General features: G+C 40.4%; 1 protein-coding gene across 1 annotated transcript in view; it reads left to right on the plus strand.

Moving 5' to 3' along the window:
* The window catches only part of RERE (arginine-glutamic acid dipeptide (RE) repeats), a 483,164-nt gene that overhangs the window by 278,398 nt on the left and 186,561 nt on the right, over positions 1-18,205 (plus strand). The window contains exon 7 of the mRNA XM_011938300.1: positions 5,005-5,109. Within this exon, the coding sequence (XP_011793690.1) occupies positions 5,005-5,109 (105 nt within the window). The remainder of the gene's footprint in view (positions 1-5,004; positions 5,110-18,205) is intronic.

An 18,205-nucleotide genomic window follows, 5' to 3' on the forward strand; every position in this document is an offset into this window, starting at 1 on the left:
GTGTTAGCCAGGATGGTCTCAATCTCCTGACCTCGTGATCCGCCCATCTCGGCCTCCCAAAGTGCTGGGATTACAGGCTTGAGCCACCGTGCCCGGCCAAGACTCCATCTTAATAATAATAATAGCTTTCAACAGATTTGCTGCTGTAAACATTCTGTGTATGCTGGTGCACTTCGTCATGAGTTTCTTTGGGGTTTGCTAATGCCTGGGGATACAAGAAGACCCTCCCAGTTATTGGTAGTTTTAAGGGAATGAATTTCTAGGCCACAGTTTTCATTTGTATTGTCTTCTTACATAAGAGGGACTCTCTTGTCTCTTCTTCATCCTCTTCATATAGCTGCCTCCTCTTGGTAGCCAGTAGACCCTTCAGATGATGCCCCAGGTATAAAACTCCCTGGGGCCCCACTGAAGGATTACTGAAATGAGTCATTTCCAGGACGCCTTTTTTACTGTTGAATGAAAGGGTGCTAACACATGGGGCTTCCCTGTCTTAGTCATATTTCTGTTAACAATGAAGCATTGCTTTAGATACAGGGTATACAGGACTTTTGAAGGCTCTGAAACTGGGTATTTCAGCAAGGTGGATGTGGTGGCAGTTTTCTCTTAACAGTCTCTCCTCATCTATTCTGTAAACAATGTCAAATAGTGTCCTACTTTTGACAGAGATCATGGTGAGAAAAGGGCTCTGATAAAAAGTACTGAATACTTAAAATCATACCCATACTTCTGCACACATATACACACATGTTTAAAGGTAAACACTGTTCACGAGGTGATTTGTAAAATACTTCAAATGGATGCTACACAATCAGAGCCAATCCTGGTGGCCTTACCTGGTTATGGAAACCCTTTCTTCAGCTCTGCTCAATACTCAGTGTTTGAGGGCCAGCTAACTGGCAAGATTACCAACTTTAAACAGCTACTGCTATTTACCGTTACCAAATGGTTCTCATTGTTTTACTTTCCTCCAGTAGTTTTTTAATATACAGTTCAATGTGGATTTTAAGTGTACATTTTCATGAATTTGTTTGACCCTAAACAAGACTTGGCATATTCCGGTCATCTCAGGAAGTTCCCTCAAGATCCTTCCCTCTCAAAACCTCCCACCCAGAATCACCAACTGTTCAGGTTTCTCTCAGTATAAGTTATTTTTTCCTCTTCTAAAGCTGTGGAATCATGCAGTGTAAACTGTTTTTGTGTCTGACTTCTTATAGTCAACATTTTATTTTTAAGAGTTGTCCATGGTATTTTAAAATGTATCACTAGATCTTTGTATTTGTGTAGTATTTTATTGTACATATATACAATTTATTTACCTGTTGCTGGACATTTAGGTTGTTTCTAGGCTGTTAGGAATAAACGTTTCATGAATAACAGCAACAATAAAAATGTACAAAGAAGGAAATAAAGATAAAAACAGATTTATGAGGAAGAAAACTTGGATGTAATTAATCAAATTCTTTTTGTTTTTTTAAAAATTTAATACCTTATTTAAAAAATACTTTGTGACCAGCTGGGATTTATTCAAAGAATACAAGGTTGGTTCAGTTTTTCACTCTTTTGATAGCATATATCAAACTATTAAATCTAAAGGAGGAAAATAGTCAATTTTTCCAATACTATGATTATGGTTTGATAGGTTTTTTTTTTTTTTTTTTTTTTTTTTTTTTTTTTCGGAGTCTCGCTCTGTCACCCAGGCTGGAGTGCTGTGGCCGGATCTCAGCTCACTGCAAGCTCTGCCTCCCGGGTTCATGCCATTCTCCTGCCTCAGCCTCCCGGGTAGCTGGGACTACAGGCACCGCCACCTCGCCCGGCTAGTTTTTTGTAGTTTTTAGTAGACACGGGGTTTCACCGTGTTAGGCAGGATGGTCTCTATCTCCTGACCTCGTGATCCGCCCATCTCGGCCTCCCAAAGTGCTGGGATTACAGGCTTGAGCCACCGCACCCGGCCTTGATTGTTTTTAAAACTGGTGTCATATTTAATAAGAGCACCTGGGAGACATTTCCACTGACATCAGGAACTAGCCAAGGATGTTCACTCTTTCCACATTGTATTAGAGGTACAGTGCAATTAGAGGCATAAGAAAGGATAAAAAAGTAAAAATGTTTAAATATCAATACCTTTCATATACACGAACAGAATCAAATAGAGAAAGAGTTTGATGGTAGAGAGAAATCCCATTTACGACAACTTCATAGTCATTTATCAGATGAAATGCTTCTATTCCTATTGCTTTTGGCTTTCCGTAAGCCAGTAGTTTTGCCCTCCACAGGAGACATCTGGCAAGTCTTGAGACATGTTTTATTGTCAGGAAGAAATGTGTATGGGTGCTACTAGGTAGAGGGCAAGGATGCTCTTAAATATCCTACAATGTACAGGACAGCCTCTGACAATAAATAATTATTTAGTACAAACTGTCATTAGTGCTGAGATGGAGAAACCCTGCCCTAAACATGCCTGATTTCCAGTGTTTGTGTTTAGGGTTATGGGTTTGCTTTACCTTTAATTGATACATCATTAATTACTCCAGTTTAAGAGTGAAATAACAAAGAATAATAAAAGATTAATCAGTTTTCTTTAGTAATGGACAATAATAGGAATAACTTACTTTACATAGCATTGTGTAGTAGAGTTTTGTAGGCTTTGTCTTTGTAAGTGCAGTAGGTGTTACCTCTATTTTACTGATAAAGGAACCTATTTCTTCTGGCTTTCAGGGATTAAATCACCTTGTATGGATGGGTAGTTAGTTTCAAAGTGAGCCAGTTGTTCATTTGTAAAAAAGGTCATATCTGCCTTTTCTTTCCCAGAAGCTTGTTTTAGTTCTAGTTAAATACTAGAAGAGGCAGTTCTGGGCCTGGGAAGTTGATTCTTAGTCTGAGACTATTTTTCCTTGATTTGGATCTTACTATCTACAAATAGTAGGTATGAATATTATAGCACTTCGAATAGAACTTTCTGCTGTGATGGAAATGTCTTGTAAATCTGTGTTGTTCACTATGGTAGCTAGTAGCCATATGTAGCTATTTAGATTTACATTTGTTAAGATCAAATAAAATTTTGAATTCAGTTCTCAATTGTATCAGTGTTGTTTCAAGTGCTCAGTAACCCTAGAATACTTTCTATTCTATAGAACTATAGATACTTTCTAATCTGTAGTTCCCAAAGGGACTTGATATCAACAGCATTGTTATTTAATTTAAAAAATGGAGATGGGGGCTGGGTGCAGTGGTTCACACCTATAATCCCAGTGCTTTGGGAGGCCGGGGCAGGAGGATCACTTGAAGCCAGGAGTTTGAGACCAGCCTAGGCAACCTAGTGAGACTACCATCTACAGCAAATTTTAAAATTAACCAGGTGTGGTGAGTTGGGGTCTCACTAATGTTGCCCAAGTTTGTCTTGAATTCCTGGCCTCAAATAATCCTCCTGCCCTAGCCTCCCAAAGTGCTGGGATTACAGGTATGAAATCACTGTGCCTGGCTGACCCTGCTTTGGTTATAGGGTACTTAAGCCCTTGAGGGAAAGAAGAACCTTGCTTTTTAATTTCTTGGTAGGAAGTGAATGAATGAACCCATGCTGATAACCCCTCAGCCAGCTTCTCTTCCTAACACTGTGGTCATTAGCTGGTGTATATGTTGTTACTGTGCATACTCATGGAGTTCTTACCACAACAGATAGCCTGCTCAAGCAGTGGAAGGCCACGTCCTGGAAGTATGCTGCACGGCTTTTGATACGAAATGAGAACTTATGGTCCTCCAATTCCCTCTAACCTCACTGTAGCCTTTGACTTCCACTTAACATTAAAGTGACTGCTGAGGGAGTTAGAGTTCTTTTTTTTTTTTTTGAGGCGGAGTCTCGCTCTGTCACCTGGACTGGAGTGCAGTGGCCGGATCTCAGCTCACTGCAAGCTCCGCCTCCCGGGTTTACGCCATTCTCCTGCCTCAGCCTCCGGAGTAGCTGGGACTACAGGCGCCCGCCACCTCGCCCGGCTAGTTTTTGTATTTTTAGTAGAGACGGGGTTTCACCGTGTTAACCAGGATGGTCTCGATCTCCTGACCTCGTGATCCGCCCGTCTCGGCCTCCCAAAGTGCTGGGATTACAGGCTTGAGCCACCGCGCCCGGCCTAGGAGTTAGAGTTCTTAAGCCTCCCCTGCGTCTTTGGGAATCCTGGAGTGAGTGTGTGTCTGCGTGCATGTGTGTGTATTTGGAAGTTAGGCCTCACCACGTGATGTAATGCTTCTGGCATTTACATTGATACTTGGTGCATGGAAACATTGCTTAAGCCATTCTGTAGTAAGTATTGTAGAGTTTTCAGCGGGAGGTTGGTTTAACTTTAGGTGGTAGATGAACCTGGAAACTCTACTCTGCTTTATTTTTCTATGGGAAAGTGTTTTCTAACTTATAGCCATTTAAAGTTACCCCCAAATTTGAAAACTTCTTGTATATTGGGGCCCATGTTTATATAAAAAAGTTAAAATTTCTCTAGGTTTTAATTTCCAACTAACTTTATTTGTTGCACATTATAGGAGAAGAAAAATATCTATTAGCCAGAAGCTGTATTCCAAAGACATGTCAAATATTACACATTTTAGCTTTAAACAGTTATGCTTTCTGCCCATCATAACATAGTAGGAAGAAAGGCTCTTTTTTTTTTTTTTATGATTTAGAAAGGCTTTAGGCTGAATTTTTCTTACTTTCACAATGGTTTTAATTTTTCTCCGTTTCTACTTTAATATTCTTTTTCATAGTCCTGTCTCTAGTTTATCTTTGTTGTTTTAATTAATTTTACTTTATTAGTAAAATGGTGATATAAAGCAGTCAGATTACACAGGTGTACAGTGAAGCAGTCATGAAACAGCTAAATAGGTAAAATGAAGTGTGGTGTTTGTAGCCGATTCTCCATGCACATGGACCTAGTTCAGTGCTTCCTCCACCCTTACCCTCCAGGTTTGGTTAGCAAAAGCAGTGGAGGGTATTACTAATTATTTTTTTTCTCTTTTTCCCAGAGGGAAGTGTAACATCTCCCATTTTTCTGACATATTTGCTGCTAGAGAGTTCAAAGCCCGAGTGGACTCATTTTTCTACATATTAGGATATAACCCTGAGACAAGGTAAGTGAGTCACTTGTGTCCATTCATTGAGAACTCTTTTCCTTTTCTCATTTGTGTGTGTGTAGTTTATGCATCTGGACATACGTATGCTAGTAACATACTTAAAAAAAAAATGACTCCAGAGTCCTTCAGTAAACTTCTTTGGGAGGAGTTGTAATTAATGTCTTCGACATCTAAAGTGGCTTTTTGTTTGCTCTTTAGTTTTATTCGGAAAAAGAAAAATGAGAAAATTTGGGTTGAAAGAAGGTGGGATAAAGATACACTTTTAGTTGATCTGTATTTTGGATTAACTATTAAGAATTGGTAGATTATTTCCCTCATTCACATTCTGTCAAGCCTTCCATAATAGCCATATTGAAAAAGACTAGGTAATTTTGGAAAGTTTGTTGGTTACTCATTTGTTTTGTTCACTCTTGGTAATAAAACTCCGGGAGCGCTCACTGAAATATCTTTAGTAAGACTGCTAGTATAAGTCAGACACGTCTAGTTCTCAAAACATCTTGGTAAGATCTATGTAACAGTTTGAATTACTATTTTTTTTAAATGAGAAGCAGTAGGGTCAAGTAATTCAACAATTTTTATGTCTGTCATAGATGCTACTTTAATGTAGCACATGGAAGAATTTTTATGAGTGTATGTATTCATACTTGCCCTGTATTGATCATGTGAATGCATATTTTACTAAGGAATTTAAAAACAAGATGTTAGCAGGTGATCAAGTAATATATGCTCTGGACACCCAAGGTATGTTTATACATGTGAAGATTTAGAAAGAAAGAAAACATCCATGGCCAGGTGCAGTGGCTCATGCCTGTAATCCTAGAACCTTAGGAGGCCACAGTAGGAGGATTGCTTGAGCGCTTGAGCCCGGGAGTTTGAGACCAGCCTAGCTAGGCAATATGGAATGACCTCTCCTCTCAACAAAATATAAAGTAAAAATTAACTGGATGTGGTGGACTGCACCTGTGGTCCCAGCTACTTAGGAAGCTGAGGCAGGAGGATTGCTTGAGCCTGGGAATTCAAGGCTGTAGTGAGCTGTGTTGGCACCACTGCACTCCAGCCTGGGCGACAAAGGGAGACCCTGTCTTAAAAAAATAAATAAATAAAGTAAAATAAGTAAATAAATAAATAAGTAAAAGATACTAGTCTCAAAGAAGTTAGCAAAAGAACTACATTAAGCATAAAGGCAAAATGGGTATCATTTTATTGAGAACATTTTTCTAGAGGACTCTCAGAAACCATATGTAAAACTTAGAATGTTGTTGGGTAGTCAACCTAGCGGGTAAAAGGGAACGTGTTTTTTCTTGTGGTTTTATGAGGCTGCCCACAGCTCTTTTGGGGCTTGTGTTAGTGTATCTGTCTGTCTCTCTCCCTCTCTTCCTCTCAATATTAGATGCTAGATTCTAGACAGTATCAGAAGCTAGAGTCTAGATGGTGCTTGATGTATGGATAGTAACATAATGCTCATTGAAGAGTACCTTTTCTCCTTTAGAAAACTATGATGCTTGGCTGGTTGTGGGTGGCTCACGCCTGTAATCCTAGCACTTTGGAGGTGGAGGTGGGCGGATCATGAAGTAAGGAGTTCGAGACCAGCCTGGCCAACGTGGTGAAACCCCATTTCTACTAAAAATACAAAAATTAGCTGGGTGTGGTGGCACACACCTGTAATCCCAGCTCCTCTGGAGGCTGAGGCAGGAGAATTGCTTGAACCCTGGAGGCGAAGGTTGCAGTAAGCCAAGATTGTGCCACTGCACTTCAGCCTGGGCAACAGAGCAAGACCTCCATCTCGAGAGGAAAAAGAAAACTATGATGCTTGAGTTTTGTTTTGTGTTTTTCAAAAGTATGCCATGTTCCAATAATAAAGAAGCTGGTCAGTGGTAATATTTCATAAGCCTTTTATATTTTGAAATGTTTATTTTACATACACATTTATTGGCTTCCTTCTAATGTCTTTCTGTTGCCCAGGTAAATTGTAAAATGCTTGAACCTGGATTTCTCTCTAGATACAAAGGAATTGGATGTATTTTAGTGATACTGTGTTTATTTAATCACTTGATAGTTTTCCTGTTGCACAAATTATATTAATTAACTGAAGTAGCTTTTGTCTTTTAACCTTTCAGGTTTGTAACAACTAACCAAAATTATTTTTTACAAATATAAGTTACACATGTTTTGCTGAATGCTTATTAAGGTAATGTGTAACTTACCTTTGTAAGCCAGGCACTCACACAAGTTCTTCTCTTATTTTTCATTGTGTAATGCTGGCTGTCTTTCAGGGCAATACATCCCATCGGGTTTGTTTTAAAATATGGATGCAATAAGGAACACAGAGACATGATGATAGCAGCACACTTACAAGATCTGCATCCTGAATCACTTCTCTTAGTGACCTTTCTAGTCACCACTGATTTTCGTCTACACTTGGTTCCCTATGTCCACCTTCTGCTTTGTGTGTTTTATGTGCTTGAGTAGTGTTGGATGAGTTGAATTGAACAAATACTTAAGTGCCCATTTATAAGTAAACTTTGAGGCAAATCTCAAACTTCTCACAGTTGAAGTGTAAAGTCCGCCGTAGACATTTGCAGCAGTGGAGCCAATGGAGCCTACTGCCTTGGCTTGCTGGTGTTATCCTGAACATTTCCTTATATCCCTGAAGTTTGGGGTTAGGGGTATAGTTCCCACAGCGGCTCAAATGATCCAAAAATGCCTCTGATTTAACAGAGTATAGAAAAACTGGCTATGCACAGCCCAATTCTTAGAATTCCCAGGGTGCATACCCTTGCAGAATTGACTTCTGTTCTGTCTTTGTTTCAAGTTTGTGAGGGAGGAGGCTGTGTGATAAGCCAATTTCCTATATAGTTTTCCCCCAGTTTTAATGAGTAGGACTAGTAAGTAGTCATGGCTACATAGTGTACTGTATGCTGACTCATAGTGCCCTGAGTTATTTAGGTAAATATGTAAGTTAATGTGGAAAGGAAATGTCAAAAGTTTTTCTGATTGTGTAATGGTCCTGTGAAATACTGCATATAAGAAAGTCCACTGGAAATTTAAGGAATGGTGATTCCATGACTGCAGGCTTTCATGACTGTTGTCCTCCCCTTAAATAATGCGGGAACTTTAAGTGAGCAATTGAAAGTGAACCTTAAGATGGAATTGTTTATTTCTCAGAGCTAATTTTCCAATAGTAGTTATACATTGATTTATGTAATTTTCCATACTTAATTAGCATATTGATCAGCACTGAAAGTTTGGAATTTTTTTCACATTTATTTGCATAGATCCTTTTTAAATTTCAGTGTACAGCTTCATTTTATTTTTTTCTGTAACCTGGTCATTATATTTCTGAATGTTGTGTCTTGTCAGGGATCTGTTTTTTGTTGTTGTTGTTGTTCCTGGTGGATTACTGCTTATTGAACTAATAATGTGTGATAGTGGAAAACAGACTGGCTGTTCTGTACTCTGGAGCTTATTGCCTTTAACATTTGGGGAGAATGGATTTCTTGGTAATTGTCATGGAATTACTTTGTTATTAGGTGTAAACTTATATTTCATTCTTTTTAATCTAGAATACTTATTAATATTGATAAAGCATCTATAGTAATATAGATCTATACTGTTTTATCTTAAATTCTGAAATATGAAAGTTCTGAAAATCTAACAAATTTTATGCCAAGGTTGTTGCCAAAATGCATTTGATGGCTGAACCTAACCTGAACTGATAGGAGGCTATTTATATTTTTAATTCAGTTCACTTTGTGTGAGTTTGTATAAGTTTTACTGTAAAAATACTAGTATGATGGAATGGATTATTACTTGAACACTGCTGGGGTGTTACATGCTGTGATATATTTGCTGTAGTGCTGAAATGAAAATTCTGAATTCTGGTAAACCTCTCATCCTAAGGATTTTAGATAAGGGATTATGACTATATTACTGCTAGCCATGAAATTTAAGGAACAAAACTTATTTTTTTGTTTGTTTGTTTTGAGATGGTCACACTCTATTGCCTCAGCTGGAGTGTAGTGGCATGATCAGGGTTCACCACAGCCTCAACTTACCTGGCTCAGGTGATCCTCCTGCCTCATCCTCCCAAGTAGCTGGGACTGCAGATGCGCGTCATCATCCCTGGCTCATTTTTAAAATTTTTTGTCTAGTTGGGGTCTCACTATGTTGCCCAGGCGGGTCTCTAAATCCTGGGTTTCAGCGATCCTCCCTCCTCTGCTTCCCAAAGTGTTGGGATTACAGGTGTGAGCTGCTGCACCCAGCGGGAACAAAACTTAATTGAGCAAAAATTTGGGGGGCATATTTTTTTGCCCAAGTAGAATACAGACTACTAAAGGACTGTGAAAAATGAGAGAGCCTTAAATCTAATGTTGGCCTGACTTTGAACCCTGAGATAATTGGGCTTTGCTTTTGGAGTTTGTTTTTGACATTTCTGCACTCAGGGAGCATTCAGTTTTGCACATGTGAACAAGATTCATCCCAGATTTACTTCTGTGGTGAGCATACTCTGCAAAATAATGTCATTGTGTTCTCAGTTTGTTTGAAGGGTCTGATCCAGAGTCTGCCAAGAAACTTAATAAAGTCAATAAATTTCAGCTCAGAGGTCTTCATAAATACAGCCAGTTAGGCCTTAGGTGCATTTGGCTAAAACACCAGTGTTGGTGGTTAAACTAAAATATAAAATAGATTGGTCTTAGCTTGCAAAAAGAGATGAGCATAGGGATGTGGTTATATGCCTCTCTTTGCTGTCCTTAGTTGCTTTTTTCATTTGTCTAACACTTTCTAGGCATTTAATATGCTTGATCCTTCCAGCCATCTGGTAAGATCTCTCCTCTTGGATCTGGGTGGCCTGGGTTCTAGTCCTGTGCTGCTATTTCATCCTCGTGTCCATGGGTAAAGCATGCACTTTCTGGACTCTGTTTCTGCATCATGATGCAGATGATGAAAGCTACCCTGCAGAAAACTTCTGTAAACTGTCAGATTTTTCATTTCTTCTTGGGAATTGCAGAAGTAATTATAAATTTTCTTTTAGAGACAAGGTTGAAAAATATCAAATTTTTTTTTTGAGACGGAGGCTCGCTCTGTCGCCCAGGTTAGAGTGCAGCGGCATGATCTCAGCTCACTGCCTCCCGGGTTCACGCCATTCTCCTGCCTCAGCCTCCCGAGTAGCTGGGACTACAGGTGTCCTCCACCACGCCCAGCTAATGTTTTGTACTTTTTTTTTTTTTTTTTTTTTTTTTTTTAGTAGAGACCGCGTTTCACCGTGTTAGCCAGGATGGTCTTGATCTCCTGATGTTGTGATCTGCCCGATCTGCCCGGCCTCCCAAAGTGCTGGGATTATAGGCGTGAGCCACCGCGCCCAGCCTTGTTTTTTTTTTCAGATGGAGTCTCGCTCTATCGCTTTGCCGAGACTACAGGCATACACCACCACACCCAGCTAATTTTTGTATTTTTAGTAGAGAGGGGGTTTCACCATGTTGGCCAGGATGGTCTCGATCTCTTGACATCATGATCTGCCTGCCTCAGCCTCCCAAAGTACTGGGATTACAGGCATGAGCCACCGTGCCCGGCTAAATTTTGTTTTGTTTTAATCCTGTAAAGCGTTAAATCCAAAAGCAAAACATAAACTACTTTTCAAGATGTCATGGTTCTATCATACTGTTAGCCATCTGGGTGATTTGCTTTTTTATTGAGAAATGGATTGGGACTTTTTATAGCAAACGAATCTATCCCCTATAGCAATTAAATTTTGCTAGATTTTTGGTTGTTTTTTTTACCCCGTCTTCCCATCTCTCTACTTCCAGCAGTTGAACCATGGGCCAGTGGCTTCTCTCTTTTTTTTTAATGCTATACTCTGGACCCCTTCTGGCTGTCTACCCTTCTTCCTGGGAAAAGATCTCCTTTCCTTCCTGTCTTTGAGTTAGGAGGGAAAGGAAGTAATGGTGAATGGAGTCCTGGTAAGAACAAAAGATATGATAATGGCCATTGGAGAAGAAATGGCTTTATCTTCCTGATAATTAAGCATGAATTTTCCCAGGCAGCTGTTCTTTTATTTCCCCTTGCCAAAAGAAACGTTCTTTAGGCTCCTGAAGTGCATTTAAGGACAGTGAAGAAGGCATATTATTTAAAATGGAGCATTTTGTATGGATGCTATCTCTCACTGTCTAATAATGTCTCATAAAAGTATCAGCGATTTCATCAGAGGCTTGGTCTGTACTGCAGAAACACCGAATTATATTCTTGGTTCTTTTGTGTTTTGCATACTAGTCCTCTCTTGCGGGTAAATGGGAAAACAAGTTGAGGGCTCAGATCTGATCTCCGATCTTATCTGGGGAGAATGTTCATGATCACCTACAGTCTTCTGCAGCCTATCTGCTTTTCTCCCACGTCTTCTCATCCTCTTCTCCCTTCTCCTCTTCTTCTTCCTAGGGTGTAGTTTTGCAGCCGTATTGAGGCTTATATGTTACATGATTATGTTCAGGAGCAGTCATAAACTGCAGGCGTTTGCAGGGACTATACTGTGTCTCCTAGACTGACAACCACAATAATGTTAATAATAGCAAGAGTTAAGAGTTAGTGCAGGCCAGGCGCGGTGGCTCGCGCCGGTAATCCTAGCATTTTGGGAGGCCGAGGCGGGTGGATCACGAGGTCAGGAGATCGAGACCATCCTGGCTAACACGGTGAAACCCCGTCTCTACTTAAAAAAAAAAAAAATGCAAAAAAATTAGCCGGACCTGGTGGCGGGCGCCTCTAGTCCCACCTACTTGGGCGGCTGAGGCAGGAGAATGGCGTGAACCCGGGAGGCGGAGCTTGCAGTGAGCCGAGATCGCGCCACTGCACTCCAGCCTGGGCGACTGAGCGAGACTCCATCTCAAAAAAAAAAAGAAAGAAGGTTGTCGCCCTGAAGCTCTTTCACACTCCAGTATTTTGTGTATTTCCTACGAACGCGGGCATTTTCTTACCTAACGACAATACAGCCCTCAAAATCAGGAAATTAACAATGAAAATATTATTACTGTGGTTTTCTCAGACCCCATTCACATTTTGCCAGTGTTCCCAATGAAAACCTACAACAAAAGGCTCCTGTTTGGCATTATGGATTTGGTTGTCATGTTTGTTTAGTCTCCTTAAATCTGGAACAGTTTGTCAGTTGCTTCTTGGCTTCATGACCTTGGAAGAGAATAGGCCAATTTGTATTCTGTCCCTCAGTTTGCATTAATGTTTTTTTCTGTTGTTGTTGTTTTTAAATAGCAATGGAGTCTCGTTATATTGCCCAGGCTGCAGTGAGATGGCTGTTCGTAGGTACAGTTCAAGTGCACTGCAGCCTAGATTAAGTGATCCTCTCCCCTCAGTGATCCTCCCGGGCTCAAGTGATCCTCCTACCTCAGCCTCCCTAGTAGCTGGACTACTGGTGTATGCCACTGTGCCCAGCTGTCCCTCAGTTTGCATTTATGGTGTTTCCTTATTATTAGATTGAGATCATGTATCACAGAAATTGGGTGTTCTTTTTTTCTCGATCCTGTCAGTATACAATTCTTATTTGTCCGGTTGCTGGTAATGTTCACTTCGATCAGTTGCTGAACCTGGTGTCTGCCAGGTTTTGCCATTGTACAGTGTCTCTTTTTCCCTTTGTAATTAATAACCATTTTGTGGGAGGTTGCTTTGTGAATGTGCAGATCTCATCTTCATCAAACTTTCAATTTATTTATTTAGTGGACTAATGGCCTCCTATTTTATTTAATTGTTTATAACCTGCTACTGTTGTTACTCATTTTGAGGTCAGATTGTCCCAGCATTTGGAGAATGATACTTTAAAACCTAGATTTGGTGCTAAGTGTACTCATTACTTTGTGTTGTTACTCTCTGGCCTTCTGAGAAACAGAGCTAGGGAGTGCGTGTGTTTGCATATATCGCGTAGATAATGCACACATTTGCACCTATAGTTCTGTATTTGTGTGTATATTCATAAGTTCTTATGAAATTCTCCAAGTTCAGTCCAGTACTACAGAATTTCTGCTACTTTATTCCCTTTTCCTTATTTGTAACAGTCTCCTTTAACATTAAGAAACCTTATTATCTTTAATGTCTTTATTTCTTAATTTTCTGTCACTTAACTCTGCTCTGTAACATTGGGACCTTTTTTTTTCTCAACGTAAATCTTTATGCTTAAGCGGAAAAGTTAACAATCTAAAACACCTGTGTTTCGACTAATTCGAATTTGAGACATTCTAAAATTTACGTTCGTTTGAGTAACAGTTCCCTTTTCCACTCACCACAGCTCGTGGTCTTTGTGTAGCTTTTGAGGATGAGCAGCTAGAGCTGGATACAGTCTTTTTCCTGTTTGCTTTTGTCTGCCATCACATTTGAATTCTCAAAAACATTTGCCTGAGATGGCAAATATTGGAGACAGTTGAGAGTACATGTATGTTTGGAAAACACAGCCTACTGAAGTTAAGAGAACTTTAATAAAACAGGACAAAAGCCTGTTTTTCATTTGGTCATTTGATTTGATCATTTCAAAAACCCTTTGATCATTTCAAAAACCCTTTGTCAGACAGCATCTAGGAATGTTATCTGGAACACTAGAATAACACATAACTGCAGAACTGAGCTCCAGAGAATTAAGAGAAACTGAAAACTAAAGCAGTAAAGTAAGCTGATCTTTCAGTAGCTCATGGTGAGGTTGGATTGAGTTCGTTAACATTTTCCAGCCTAGAAGGGAGTAACAGGGAATCCATCTGTTTAGGATTGGGATTCTGGGCCCTCTAAAATACGAGAATTCTAGGATAAGAAGACAATATAAAAAGTGGTCTCAGGTGGGCACGGTGGCTCACGCCTGTAATCCCAGCACTTTGAGAGGCCGAGGCGGGCGGATTACGAGGTCAGGAGATTGAGACCATCCTGGCTAACATGGTGAAACTCCATCTCTACTAAAAATACAAAAAAAAAAATTAGCCGGGTGTGGTGGCGGGTGCCTGTAGTCCCAGCTACTCGGGAGGCTGAGGCAGGAGAATGGCATGAACCTGGGAGTGGAGCTTGCTGTGAGCTGAGATCACGCCACTGCACTCCAGCCTGGGGGACAGAGCCAGACTCTCTCTCAAAAGAAAAAAAGAGAAAAAGTGGTCTCATGCCAGTAAACCCCTCAAGATACCTGGCAGAAGCATATGTAAAAATTTTTTGGTGGGTCACACCCTCATCCGAGATCCTGTAGGATCCCCACAGATAAAATATCCTTAAATGCTGAGCTCACCATCAGAAATATCGGAAGAAACCATGTGCCATTAACTGTGGTCAGATGAGGCAAACAGCTAGATCTACACCCAAGAACTTCACATACTGGAAACTTCAGAAATAGACTGTGTAAAAGGCTTAAATAAAATATCACTTCTATTTCTCTCTCATGTAAGCAGAGTTTGAAAGGAAGCACTCCTAGACTAGGACCTCACAGTCATCAGGGGTCCACCCTCTACTACCTTGGCTGCAGCTGTTCTCTTGTTTCAAGGTGGCAATGTAGTGGTGGCCATTACATCCAAATTTCAGCCTGGGAAAAAGAGGAAATGGGTAAAAACTACATACCTTCTCCCTTTAAAGGTAGTTTTTATAATTTGCATAGGATAATATTTTTTTATCTCGGACCAAAAAGAAAAATAAATCAGGTCGGGCTTGGTGGTTCACGCCTGTAATCCCACCACTTTGGGAGGCCAAGGCAGGTGGATCACCTGAGGTTAGGAGTTCGAGACCAGCCTAGCCAACATGAGAAACCCCATCTCTACTAAAAATACAAAAAATTAGCCAGGTGTGGTGGTGTGTGCCTGTAACCCCAGCTACTCAGGAGGCTGAGGCAGGAGAATCGCTTGAACCCAGGAGGCAGAGGTTGCAGTGAGCCGAGATTGTGCCATTGCACTCCAGCCTGGGCAACAAGAGCAAAATTCCGTCTCAAAAAAAAAAAATTTTTTTTTTTTTAAAAATAATAATTTAGCTGGGCATGGTGGCGCACACCTGTAATCCCAGCTACTTGGGAGGCCAAGGCAGGAGAATCAGTTGAACCCAGGAGGCAGAGGTTGCAGTGAGCCGAGATTGTGCCATTGCGCTCCAGTCTAGGTAACGAGCAAAACTCTGTCTCCCTGCTCCCCCAACCCCCACAAAAGAAGAGAAAGAGAAAAAGAGAAATAAATCAGACACATGCTTTACAGGTGAGTTCTACCAGTGTTCCAGAGAACAGAGAAAGTTGGTATGGGTACCCTGAGTCATTTTATGAAGCTGATAAAACCTTTATACTAAAACCAGGTAAAAAATAAAATAAAATTTATAGGTTCCATCTTATGAACATGAATATAAAATGTTTAAATGAAATATTGACAAACGGGAGTCTAGCAAGGTAAATATGCATGTCCAAGTTTATAGAATGTAAGAATGGCTTAATAATAATTTATCTGTTAGCATGTTTTACCTCTTCAGCATATGGAAGAAGAAAACGTAGGCAATCATCTTTTGCTTTTTTTTTTTTTTGGAGACAGAGTTAAGCTTTTGTTGCCTAGGTGCAATGGCTTGATATCAGCTCACCGCAACCTCCACCTCCTGGGTTCAAGCTGTTCTCCTGCCTCAGCCTCCTGAGTAGCTGGAATCACAAGCATGGGCTACCATGCCCGGCTAATTTTTTTGTATTTTTAGTAGAGACAGGGGTGTCTCCATGTTGGTCAGGCTGGTCTCAAACTCCCAACCTCTGGTGATCCGCCCGCCTCGGCCTCTCAAAGTGCTGGGATTACAGGCGTGAGCCACCACGCCCAGCTCATCTTTTTCTTAATTTTTAATTTTTGTGAATACATAGTAGGTGTATGTATGTGGTATATGAGATGTTTTGATACAGGCATGCAATGCATTTAGACACATCATGGTCAAATGGGGTGTCCACCCCCTCAAGCGTTTATCCTTTCCGTTAAAAACAATCCAATTACACTATTTTAGTTACTTTAAATAAATGTTCAGGTAGGTTATTGTTGACTGGTCACCATGTTGCACTATCAAATACTAGACGTTATTCATTCATTCTGTTTTTTTGTACCCATGCAGTTATCTTAATGTAGAAGAAGCACTTTATAAAATTCAATGTTCTTTAATAATGGCAAGGGGGGAGCTCTCAGAACAGAAAATTAATTATAGAATGAATTTCCTTAATCTAACAGAATACTTACCATAAACCTACAGCAAGTAACATAGTTAGAGGCAGAGTGTGGGAACTTTTTCCTTCGAAACCAGAAACAATGGCAGGATTTTGATATTCATTAAGACTTGAAGAAGAAAATATGTGAGGGTTGGAAATGAAAAAAATTAACATTTATTAATAAAGTGTAATTTTCACCATAGGAAATCTCAGAAAACTTGTGAACAAATTGATTTTTGTTGTTGGTGTTGGTTTTTATTTTCTTTTATTTCAGATGGAGCCTTGCTCTGTTACCCAGGCTAGAGTGCAGTGGTGCAATCTCGCCTCACTACAGCCTCTGCCTCCCAGGCTCAAATAATCCTCCCACTTCAGCCTACTGAGTAGCTAGGACTACAGTGCAATCTCGCCTCACTACAGCCTCTGCCTCCCAGGCTCAAATAATCCTCCCACTTCAGCCTACTGAGTAGCTAGGACTACAGGTGCAAGCCACCATGTCTGGCTTATTTTTGTATTTTTAGTAAAAGCTGGATTTCACTCTGTTGGCCAGGCTGGTCTCAAACTCCTAACCTCAGGTCACCCACCCGCCTTGGCCTCCCAAAATGCTGGAATTATATTTGTGAGTCCCCGGGCCCATCCAAATTGTTAAAGCTAATAGGTAAATCAGTAAGCTTCCTGGATGGAGATATATGTGTGTGTGTGTGTATATATATATATATATGTGTGTGTGTATATATATATATATGTATGTGTGTATATGTATATATATGTGTGTGTGTGTGTGTGTATCTCAGTTCCGTGTCTAGATTTTAGGAGCAATTAGTAAATGAAATTTAAAGAAACTGCTTCTGAACACTTCTCTCTTGATGTGAAGTCAGTACTAATTAGAATATTTCTTCCATGTCTTTTTCTCTAGAATTTCCTGAGTGTTGCTTTCCCCACCCCCACCATTTTGGCTTTAAAATTTCTTATTAATGAATACAACATTGTAGACATTTTTTATTTCTGGGAAGTAGGAAATTCTTTAAGATAAAACTTAGGCAATTTTCATGTTACAGCTTTTACTTACCTTTGATAGGCATGCATAATCTACTCACTACAAATTAAGTATTATAGTGGACAAAGTGTTTTTTTTTTTAATTTGAGAAAAAATTGATTTGAATTGTGTATTCTTCTCTCCCACTCAGCTCTCATTTAATCTATTCAGAAGTGCTAATCCTTCACCTCTTGTTCATGTGGGATTCATAGAAGGAGAGAAGGATGTCTAGGATCCAGATATTGTAGATGTACATGGGGATCACAGAACTTCTGGGGAGGCGTTGGCAGTTGGCAACAGATGGAAATATGAGGGCGCCAGGGTGCAGATGGTGCGTACATCCCTGCAGGCTGGCAGTTGATGGGCTAGAAAATGTGGTGGCAGGAGTGAGGTCCAGGTGGGTACTTAGCATCAGTATGCAGGTAGCCTGTAAAAAGAACTAGGAGAGAAAACAAGGCCTCTGTCTGGGATGCCCTTAAGCACTGAATAGGGTACCAGGGTGAACTCGGTGTAAAGCAAGGCTTGCTCCATGGAAACAGAGGCCCATTTCTAAAATTGGAATTTGTGGTTGAATGTAACCTAGTGGCTAACCTAATTATGGAACTACTTGGTTTCACGACTCCTTGAGATTCTCTGACTAGGAGGGGGAGGAGTACTAATCCTATATTCTTGAGATTGGACTGAGTTTGGAGCTGGGTGTTAATTGACTTCTGTTTGTGGGTGAGAGCACCGTGACCTCAGGCAGAGAGGCAGGTCGTTCATTGCCCCTCCTGTCAGCTCTCCAGATGCCATGAGAACTAATGGTTGTGGCCAGCCACAGTGGCTCACACTTGTAATCCCAGCACTTTGGGAGGCCAAGGAGGGCGGATCACGAGATCAGGAGATTGAGACCATCCTGG

The sequence above is a fragment of the Colobus angolensis genome, unplaced genomic scaffold (genome assembly GCF_000951035.1).
Source record: "Colobus angolensis palliatus isolate OR3802 unplaced genomic scaffold, Cang.pa_1.0 Scaffold170, whole genome shotgun sequence".
NCBI lineage: Eukaryota > Metazoa > Chordata > Mammalia > Primates > Cercopithecidae > Colobus > Colobus angolensis.